This window comes from Brienomyrus brachyistius, chromosome 1 (genome assembly GCF_023856365.1).
Source record: "Brienomyrus brachyistius isolate T26 chromosome 1, BBRACH_0.4, whole genome shotgun sequence".
In the NCBI taxonomy this organism is placed as follows: Eukaryota; Metazoa; Chordata; class Actinopteri; order Osteoglossiformes; family Mormyridae; genus Brienomyrus; species Brienomyrus brachyistius.
Genome location: NC_064533.1, coordinates 29,593,671 through 29,604,688, shown reverse-complemented (window position 1 = coordinate 29,604,688; position 11,018 = coordinate 29,593,671). Strand labels below are relative to the sequence as shown.

The following is an 11,018-nucleotide window of genomic DNA, read 5'->3' as shown; positions in this document are numbered from 1 at the left end:
CCGTCATGTTGCTATCACAGCATCAAACACAATGGAATGTGAGGAGCACGTATCTTTACCACAGCCACGGGAAACGTTTGATCAGGTGCGTTATTTGTCCGTCTCCTCGTTAGTATAGTGGTGAGTATCCCCGCCTGTCACGCGGGAGACCGGGGTTCGATTCCCCGACGGGGAGTGTGCTGTTGCTTTTAGCCGTGAACCAAGTAAAGCCGCCAAACTCAAGCTGCAGGAATATTAGCGTTCTCGAGGTTTAGATGAATGGAGCCAGAGGAAGCAAGACAATCCAGAAAATAACGGGTACACAGGCAAGAAGACATAAGCCTATGTTGTTAAGGCGACAACTGTCGTTCCTTGCATGCAGAGTGCAGTAAGTAATCTTCCAGGTGGCATGTCCAACCGAGATTTGAACTTGGATTACTGGATTCAGTGTGCTGACCGTTACACCATGGGACCTCATCTTCCTGTACAATCTTAGAGACATATTTTCAGTTTGTGTATGATACAGCTGACAGACAGAAGTGAATGGTAGCTTGAGGTGATCGGAGCAAGAAGAAGCAGCATAATTGAACCAAACGGGCAAAGCAGCAAAGACACTTCCCTTTGCTCTCAGGGGAAGAACGGCTGGTCTCTTCACACAGAATCTAGCATGTTTCAAGATGAAGGCCCCACCGAGACTCGAACTCGGATCACTGGATTCAAAGCCCAGAGTGCTGGCCATTGCACCATGGGACCCAGGCTGGACGCAGCTGCTTTCTGCTTCTTCAGTGTAGCCAATGGACCCTGTCAACCTTGACTCACCTGGCATGGCATTAGGAAATCAATTCAAATCTCATTTATTCTGGTATTTTGGGGGAAAGACAGTAGCGTGTGCGTCCGTATGGAACAGAGATTAGGTGTGAGTCATTCCCAAATCTCCATTTGAATCATTGATCTAAATGAGCAAGCCATAATCGAACGGAACTGTGAAAGCGAAAGGCAAGATCTCACCATTTATTCAGTACGTTCATGTTGTCTCAATAGAGACGCTTCCACTGAGTAAAGTTTAATTAATATCGTTTGCCGTCATGTTGCTATCACAGCATCAAACACAATGGAATGTGAGGAGCACGTATCTTTACCACAGCCACGGGAAACGTTTGATCAGGTGAGTTATTTGTCCGTCTCCTCGTTAGTATAGTGGTGAGTATCCCCACCTGTCACGCGGGAGACCGGGGTTCGATTCCCTGACGGGGAGTGTGCTGTTGCTTTTAGCCGTGAACCAAGTAAAGCCGCCAAACTCAAGCTGCAGGAATATTAGCGTTCTCGAGGTTTAGATGAATGGAGCCAGAGGAAGCAAGACAATCCAGAAAATAACGGGTACACAGGCAAGAAGACATAAGCCTATGTTGTTAAGGCGACAACTGTCGTTCCTTGCATGCAGAGTGCAGTAAGTAATCTTCCAGGTGGCATGTCCAACCGAGATTTGAACTTGGATTACTGGATTCAGAGTGCTGACCGTTACACCATGGGACCTCATCTTCCTGTACAATCTTAGAGACATATTTTCAGTTTGTGTATGATACAGCTGACAGACAGAAGTGAATGGTAGCTTGAGGTGATCGGAGCAAGAAGAAGCAGCATAATTGAACCAAACGGGCAAAGCAGCAAAGACACTTCCCTTTGCTCTCAGGGGAAGAACGGCTGGTCTCTTCACACAGAATCTAGCATGTTTTAAGATGAAGGACCCACCGAGACTCGAACTCGGATCACTGGATTCAAAGCCCAGAGTGCTGGCCATTGCACCATGGGACCCAGGCTGGACGCAGCTGCTTTCTGCTCCTTCAGTGTAGCCAATGGACCCTGTCAACCTTGACTCACCTGGCATGGCATTAGGAGATCAATTCAAATCTCATTTATTCTGGTATATTGGGGGAAAGACAGTAGCGTGTGCGTCCGTATGGAACAGAGATTAGGTGTGAGTCATTCCCAAATCTCCATTTGAATCATTGATCTAAATGAGCAAGCCATAATCGAACGGAACTGTGAAAGAAAAAAGGCAAGATCTCACCATTTATTCAGTACGTTCATGTTGTCTCAATAGAGACGCTTCCACTGAGTAAAGTTTAATTAATATCGTTTGCCGTCATGTTGCTATCACAGCATCAAACACAATGGAATGTGAGGAGCACGTATCTTTACCACAGCCACGGGAAACGTTTGATCAGGTGCGTTATTTGTCCGTCTCCTCGTTAGTATAGTGGTGAGTATCCCCGCCTGTCACGCGGGAGACCGGGGTTCGATTCCCCGACGGGGAGTGTGCTGTTGCTTTTAGCCGTGAACCAAGTAAAGCCGCCAAACTCAAGCTGCAGGAATATTAGCGTTCTCGAGGTTTAGATGAATGGAGCCAGAGGAAGCAAGACAATCCAGAAAATAACGGGTACACAGGCAAGAAGACATAAGCCTATGTTGTTAAGGCGACAACTGTCGTTCCTTGCATGCAGAGTGCAGTAAGTAATCTTCCAGGTGGCATGTCCAACCGAGATTTGAACTTGGATTACTGGATTCAGTGTGCTGACCGTTACACCATGGGACCTCATCTTCCTGTACAATCTTAGAGACATATTTTCAGTTTGTGTATGATACAGCTGACAGACAGAAGTGAATGGTAGCTTGAGGTGATCGGAGCAAGAAGAAGCAGCATAATTGAACCAAACGGGCAAAGCAGCAAAGACACTTCCCTTTGCTCTCAGGGGAAGAACGGCTGGTCTCGTCACACAGAATCTAGCATGTTTCAAGATGAAGGCCCCACCGAGACTCGAACTCGGATCACTGGATTCAAAGCCCAGAGTGCTGGCCATTGCACCATGGGACCCAGGCTGGACGCAGCTGCTTTCTGCTTCTTCAGTGTAGCCAATGGACCCTGTCAACCTTGACTCACCTGGCATGGCATTAGGAAATCAATTCAAATCTCATTTATTCTGGTATTTTGGGGGAAAGACAGTAGCGTGTGCGTCCGTATGGAACAGAGATTAGGTGTGAGTCATTCCCAAATCTCCATTTGAATCATTGATCTAAATGAGCAAGCCATAATCGAACGGAACTGTGAAAGCGAAAGGCAAGATCTCACCATTTATTCAGTACGTTCATGTTGTCTCAATAGAGACGCTTCCACTGAGTAAAGTTTAATTAATATCGTTTGCCGTCATGTTGCTATCACAGCATCAAACACAATGGAATGTGAGGAGCACGTATCTTTACCACAGCCACGGGAAACGTTTGATCAGGTGAGTTATTTGTCCGTCTCCTCGTTAGTATAGTGGTGAGTATCCCCACCTGTCACGCGGGAGACCGGGGTTCGATTCCCCGACGGGGAGTGTGCTGTTGCTTTTAGCCGTGAACCAAGTAAAGCCGCCAAACTCAAGCTGCAGGAATATTAGCGTTCTCGAGGTTTAGATGAATGGAGCCAGAGGAAGCAAGACAATCCAGAAAATAACGGGTACACAGGCAAGAAGACATAAGCCTATGTTGTTAAGGCGACAACTGTCGTTCCTTGCATGCAGAGTGCAGTAAGTAATCTTCCAGGTAGCATGTCCAACCGAGATTTGAACTTGGATTACTGGATTCAGAGTGCTGACCGTTACACCATGGGACCTCATCTTCCTGTACAATCTTAGAGACACATTTTCAGTTTGTGTATGATACAGCTGACAGACAGAAGTGAATGGTAGCTTGAGGTGATCGGAGCAAGAAGAAGCAGCATAATTGAACCAAACGGGCAAAGCAGCAAAGACACTTCCCTTTGCTCTCAGGGGAAGAACGGCTGGTCTCTTCACACAGAATCTAGCATGTTTCAAGACGAAGGCCCCACCGAGACTCGAACTCGGATCACTGGATTCAAAGCCCAGAGTGCTGGCCATTGCACCATGGGACCCAGGCTGGACGCAGCTGCATTCTGCTTCTTCAGTGTAGCCAATGGACCCTGTCAACCTTGACTCACCTGGCATGGCATTAGGAGATCAATTCAAATCTCATTTATTCTGGTATATTGGGGGAAAGACAGTAGCGTGTGCGTCCGTATGGAACAGAGATTAGGTGTGAGTCATTCCCAAATCTCCATTTGAATCATTGATCTAAATGAGCAAGCCATAATCGAACGGAACTGTGAAAGCGAAAGGCAAGATCTCACCATTTATTCAGTACATTCATGTTGTCTCAATAGAGACGCTTCCACTGAGTAAAGTTTAATTAATATCGTTTGCCGTCATGTTGCTATCACAGCATCAAACACAATGGAATGTGAGGAGCACGTATCTTGACCACAGCCACGGGAAACGTTTGATCAGGTGAGTTACTTGTCCGTCTCCTCGCTAGTATAGTGGTGAGTATCCCCGCCTGTCACGCGGGAGACCGGGGTTCGATTCCCCGACGGGGAGTGTGCTGTTACTTTTAGCCGTGAACCAAATAAAGCCGCCAAACTCAAGCTGCAGGAATATTAGCGTTCTCTAGGTTTAGATGAATGGAGCCAGAGGAAGCAAGACAATCCAGAAAATAACATGTACACAGGCAACAAGACATAAGCCTATATTGTTAAGGCGACAACTGTCGTTCCTTGCATGCAGAGTGCAGTAAGTAATCTTCCAGGTGGCATGTCCAACCGAGATTTGAACTTGGATTACTGGATTCAGAGTACCGGCCATTCTCCCGCGTGACAGGCGGGGATACTCATCATTATACTAACGAGAAGACAGACAAAGAATGCACCTGATCTCACCAGTGTAGCCCGGGGTTCTGACTTAAAGGAATCCAGGGTTTTAGCTTGCACTACACTAACAGGAAGACTTTTCTATACTCTAACTAAATGCTGTGTAACAAAATGCTTTCTCAAATCCATTTTAAAATGTTCTCATACTAATTTCCACTTATGGCCATTAGTTCTAATATTTAAACTAATATTGATGTAGCCATTTGACTGAAGATAATCCAAACCTGTTAGAATCTTACACACCTGGATCATGTCCCCCCTTAGTCTCCTTTGCTCGAGGCTAAACAGATTCAGCTCAGGTAACCTCTCCTCATAAGACATTCCTCTAAGACCAGGAATCATTCTTGTAGCCCTATGTTGCACCCTTTCCAAGGCAGCAATGTCCTTTTTAACGTACGGTGACCAAAGCAGCACACAATATTCTAGGTAGGGTCTTACCAAGGAATTATTTAATTGTAGCATCACCTCCCTTGACTTAAACTCCACACAACTAGAGATGTAACCCAACATCATATTGGCCTTTTTTATTGCTTCCCCACACTGGGAAGAGTGGAAGTATCAACATACACACATTCATGTTGGTCAGTCTCATAATCAGCTACCTATATTTCAGTGGAACCCATAAAATATTAGCGTTCGATTATTTCTTTCCAACTTGGAACTCGGATGAAAATGTCACGAAAAACGTCACTTCCCGTCGGAAACACGTCTCTTTTATGACGTTGATGTTGGACAGAATTTTCTTGTCCGAGTTGACCCTGTGTTGTCATTTCAATATGGCAGCTTAAACAGTCAACAGTGTTTCACTATATCTCTACTTTATAAAAATTTCAGAATGTTCATTTCATTAAATGTATTGATAGTCATAAATGTAATTGCAAGTGGTCTGTGTCAGGTGTGTGGCGAACACGCTAGTTAAGCGGGCAAAGAGCAGGCAGGCAGGCAGGCAGGCAGAATCGGGGAACATGGGGATTTATTGGAACAACGGGGAGCAAGAAACATCTAACACTGACTAACATCAATGACAGACAATGAACTAAGGCAAAACAGGGACTGAAATAGACAAGACAGAGCAAAACAACAAGGTACAGCTGGGTACGATCGGGGAAGCACACGGTGGAAAGTGGCCGATGATGCTTTCTTCTCATATGAAGTTGGCCTGGAGATAAAGAGGGGTCCAAGAGTAGTGAATAGCTGAAGGACTTCACTCACAGCTTCGTGTGCCGCTGACTGTGAAATGTTAAACTTGTCAGAAATCTCTCTGAAACTGTTCTGGTTTGCCATGTACCACAAGAACATCAAGATCTTCTGTCTTACAGGAGAAGATGGAAGCCCTCTGGTCAGTTCCTCCGTTAGTCCCTGTTCCTGTAGCTTCAGTAGAAGATAGTCGCACTGACTTTTGGTCACTCTCAGATGGCGAAAAAATGTTGTCGTCCATGCTCATCATTCGCTCCCATTCTATGCCCGTCTTCACAACCATCACCCGATGAGCTAATGGGGGACAGCACAGGCTACTGCAATCCTGGATAAAAATGATACGTTTATTTGCTGTTATTCTCAGTCGACTATTTCATGTGCGAGTTTAAAGTACTGGATTTTCAGTAAGCACAAGGTATTTTCGTCGTTTTCCGTAAATATTAAATCCGTGGCGATCAACTGTCACCATAGAATTTTGCAAAATATGTCATCAAAAATAAGCATCAACAGTAATTCCAAGTTGGGACCTTTTTCACTTTTACACAAACGTATTTCACAAATTTAAAAAGTGTTACAGATGAGTGAAGGTTCGTTTGTTTCTTGCTGGTTATATCACAATGGCTCTAAATTATGGCCGGAATCATATAAATGTTTGCTTATTCCTCCCTTTTTTTGTGGGGGTACACAATGTAACACATACCTTTTTCACTGTTCTTCCTCTTCAGTATAGTTTTTGACGGCAAGTACTCTTTCCTTGAGTTTTTTGTGCTCAGACAACAGCAACAGCAGCATGTTCACGGAGACAGCCATGTTTGTTTTGAGTTGTGGTAGCTCGAATGGGAGATTGTCCGACGTGATGTCACTCAACTTGGAATTTATGAGTTACGAGAGAAAAACGAACGCACAATTTATATTTCTGCTCCCTGCATGGATTACCTTACATTTATCTATATTAAATGCCAGGTATCAGCCCAGTCGCTAATTAAATCAAGATCCCGTTTTAGCCTCTGTGCTGCTAGGAAATTGCAACCTAGGTGGTTTACTAGGGAAATAAAGTATAAAGTAAGGAGGAAAAGGGCTTTGTTCCAGCAATGGAAAATAACTGATGATGACAGAATTAAGCAGGAATATCTAAGTCTACAGGTCGAGTTAAAAAAATGATATTAGACGAGGTAAAAGAAATGTCGAAAGGATGGTTGCATTGGAAGCTAAGGATGACGTTAAAAGTTTCTTCCAGTATTTTAACTCTAAAAGAGCTCTAAAACCTGAAATTACTAATTTGCAGGATAGTAAGGGTCTTATAATAGTAAACGACATTGATATAGTAAATGAGTTCAATGATAGTTTTGCACGGGTATTCACTGTTATTACCTATCCAGCATCATCTATAGCTAATATATATATATATATATATATATATATATATATATATATATATATATATATATATATAAATAAAACTGAAGCAGGTGTTTTGCAAAGCCTAGCTAAGCTCAAAATAAATAAATCACAGGGCCCTGATGGCATCTTACCTATAGTGTTGAAAGAGATGAGGGATATTATTTGTCGACCCCTAACTTTACTGTTTCAAAAATCCTTATCTGAAGGTGTGGTACCTTCTGATTGGAAGCACGCCTTCATAACGCCCATTTTCAAAAAAGGGGATAGAAGTAATTTGTCTAACTATAGGCCAATCAGTCTAACTTGTATAACTGGTAAAGTTATGGAGGCTATAATCAAAGAGAAAATGGTAGATTACCTGGACACCAATAACATTTTGCGGGATAGCCAGCATGGATTTAGGAGAGGTAGATCCTGTTTAACAAATCTGTTGGAGTTTTTTGGAGGAAGCTACTCAGGAAGTTGATGATAAGAAGGCCTATGATGTCATCTACTTAGATTTCCAAAAGGCTTTTGATGTTGTCCCCTTCTACTCAAACTCAAAGCGACAGGTATTTTAGGTACTGTAGCGACCTGGATTGATAACTGGTTAACAGATAGGAAACAGCGAGTAGTTATAAGAGGCACAATGTCACAGTGGGCCTGCGTTCATAGTGGGGTACCGCAGGGTTCGATTTTAGGACCACTATTGTTCCTAATTTACATAAATGATATGGATACCAATACATACAGTAAACTGGTGAAATTTGCAGATGACACCAAGGTGGGTGGTGTAGCAGATAGGGAGGTAATGCTAAGATTATACAATTCCTTGGTGAGACCTCACCTAGAATATTGTGTGCAGGTTTGGTCACCATATCGTAAAAAGGACATTGTGGCCTTAGAAAAGGTGCAGCGTAGGGCCACAAAAATGATTCCTGGTCTTAGAGGAATGTCCTACGAGGAAAGGTTACTTGAGCTAAATCTGTTCAGTCTCAAGCAAAGGAGACTGAGGGGGGACATGATCCAGGTATATAAGATTCTAACAGGTTTGGATGCTGTTCAACCAAATAGTTACTTCAGCATTAGTTTAAATACACGAACTCGTGGCCATAGGTGGAAATTAGCAGGAGAACAATTCAAGCTGGATTTAAGGAAGCACTTCTTTACACAGCGTGTAGTCAGAGTATGGAATAGCCTTCCTGATAATGTAGTGCAAGCTGAATCCTTGGGTTCCTTTAAATCAGAGCTAGATAAGATTTTAACGACTCAGAGCTATTAGTTTAGTTCTCCCCAAGCGAGCTTGATGGGCCGAATGGCCTCCTCTCGTATAGTCTCTGTATAGTTCTTATGTTCTTATCAGTATGTGCTATACCACCCACCTTCGTGCTGTCTGCAAATTTAACCAGTTTACTGTATGTTTTGGTGTCAATATCATTAATGTAAATTAGGAACAATAGTGGTCCTAAAATAACACTGCGGCCATTCTGTGACATTCTGCCTCTAATAGGTACTTGCTGCTTCTTGTTTGTTAACCAGTTTTTGATCCAAGCTGCTGTAGTTCCTAAAATCCCTGCAGCTTTGAGCTTAAGCACGAGCCGTTTAAGTGGGACAACATCAAAGGCCTTCTGGAAATCTAAGTAGATCACATCGAAAGCCTTTATGTGATCAATTTTTCTTGTAGCTTCCTCGAATAAATTAGCCAAAAAGGAACTACCTCTCCTAAATCCATGTTGGCTATCCCTCAGAATGTTATTTGAATCTAGGTAATCCACCATTTTTACTTGGATTATTGCTTCCATTATTTTTCCAGTTATGCAAGTTAAACTGATTGGCCTTTAGTTTGCTGGATTACTTCTATCCCCTTTTGTGAATATGGGCGTTATATCCTTATTCCTTAGTCTCACATACCGAAACAATGTGTGATATTCCACAAAGTGTGAGCTTCCACTTGTGTAAACATGTGGTCGATTACTATATCATGACCGTAAACAGTATCCTAGCATGCAATATCAGATTTTTTTACCAGACTTGTGTCTTTTGTTTGTAGTTTGATTGCTTCTCGAAAAAAGAATTTTGCTATGGATCTACTAAAATATTATAAAGCTTTTAATGTGGTTTGACTAGTTTGTGTTTCTTGTTTGTTTGCTCCATATCTGCTAAAATATAAAGCAACAATACACAACACCAGTGTGTTCGTGGAGGCAGCCATGTTTGTTTTGAGATGTAGCTGGAACCAGTGATTTGTAGCTGGAATCAGTGATCACACATCACACACCTTGGAATTTACAACTTCGGAGAGATAATCAAATGCACCATAGAAAATGAAATGTCTCTATGGGGCTAAATATACAGTTATTATGAATAAAACATGTCACTATAAAGAGAAATAGATTTTTAATCTATTAAAACATTGCAGGGAAACTATTTTCCTCAAGCTACGTACATGGTTATAATCAATAAAACCAGTGGCTATGAAGCTGAATATACTGTAGCACCAGTGCAATAACTCCACGTAGTGGAGCTAATTAACATTTCCCCACATGCTCTGCGGGCATTGTAAATAGCCCCTGTATGTGTTATTGTAAATACTTGAGTTGTATCCCTATTGTCACGTGTCCTTGTCTGTGTTATATATGAATCCTGTCCGATCCTCGCACATTTTTAGCCATTGTGTAAACTACCTACTGTTTGTGTGTCTTTTTGTCTGATATCTGACCTCCCTGCGTTTCCCCTTCATGTGTGTTGGTGGTTGTTTGGTGATTGTGATCCTTTTTAGTGCTCTTCTGCTTAAACCAATTTAGTCCCAGTATTACTATAACTATCTAAATATAACAACAGTTAAAAATTTTTTAACTTTTTCCTTTTTGAGGTCCAGAATATCTATGATATGATTAGAGGTCATTCACAGTGTCACAATTTTTGGAACCAAATATAGAAATGAAAAATTATATCTAGGAATTATATAACAACAGAATAATCAGCAAATTATTACAAAGCTGGAAAAGTAATACTGGGCAACGTACAAGGTTTACAGTTAACTAAATTTTTTTTGCATCTGGACTGGTAATTGATCTGAAAGCAATATACAATTAATTTACTACTGTGAATTATACATTTGAAATACTGCATGATACTACCCACTGGACTCTCAACAGTCTTCAGGGATCTGAAGGACATGAAGGTACACCAGCGTTTTTCCTCTTGTGATTACTCCAGTACTCTTTGAGCCATGCCAAACCAGCCTCAGTTGTACCTGAAGTAACAAAAATGACACCGCTTCAGTTCCATCTCATCCTCGCATGTAATTTATGGATGTACTCCATTTTCGATTATTCACACACTAAAATGCAGCTGTTGAGTTATATTTTGTCTTTTTCATCTAAAATTCTAATGTTTGGATAAATCTGCTTTCAATTAATCACAGAAGATTATTTAGACTAAAATTAACACATTTGAACTTCCATAAAACACTTCTATTTTTAATTTTGTATTTTAATTAGCAATCCTAGGATAAAGGTCATTTAAAATGTCTCATCAATATTGTGACCATACTACAACCAATGTACTTCCATCCATACCTGCGTTTCCTATGCAGGGCCGCCGAAGCTATAGGCGAAAGGCAGGGAGTACCCCATGATGGAGTGGCAACCATTAGCAGTATTCACACCTCAGGTAAATTGGAATACCCAGAGCAATC

At 42.0% G+C, this 11,018-nt stretch overlaps 1 protein-coding gene and 1 long non-coding RNA gene across 5 annotated transcripts in view; both read right to left on the bottom strand.

Annotated features, from left to right (window-relative positions):
* Positions 1-5,690: 5,690 nt before the first annotated feature.
* On the bottom strand, positions 5,691-7,318 carry LOC125705322 (uncharacterized). The gene is made up of 2 exons (XR_007381472.1): positions 6,639-7,318; positions 5,691-6,263 (listed from the first exon to the last, which is right to left on the bottom strand). It is a non-coding gene; the product is annotated as an uncharacterized LOC125705322 (long non-coding RNA).
* A 2,380-nt stretch (positions 7,319-9,698) lies between these two features.
* Positions 9,699-11,018, bottom strand: part of hyi (hydroxypyruvate isomerase) — a 62,450-nt gene continuing 61,130 nt past the window's right edge. For all 4 annotated transcript variants that reach the window (XM_049013574.1, XM_049013583.1, XM_049013569.1 and 1 more), the window contains one exon: positions 9,699-10,574. In XM_049013574.1, coding sequence (XP_048869531.1) covers positions 10,480-10,574 — 95 coding nt within the window. In that variant the 3' untranslated portion in view covers positions 9,699-10,479. The remainder of the gene's footprint in view (positions 10,575-11,018) is intronic.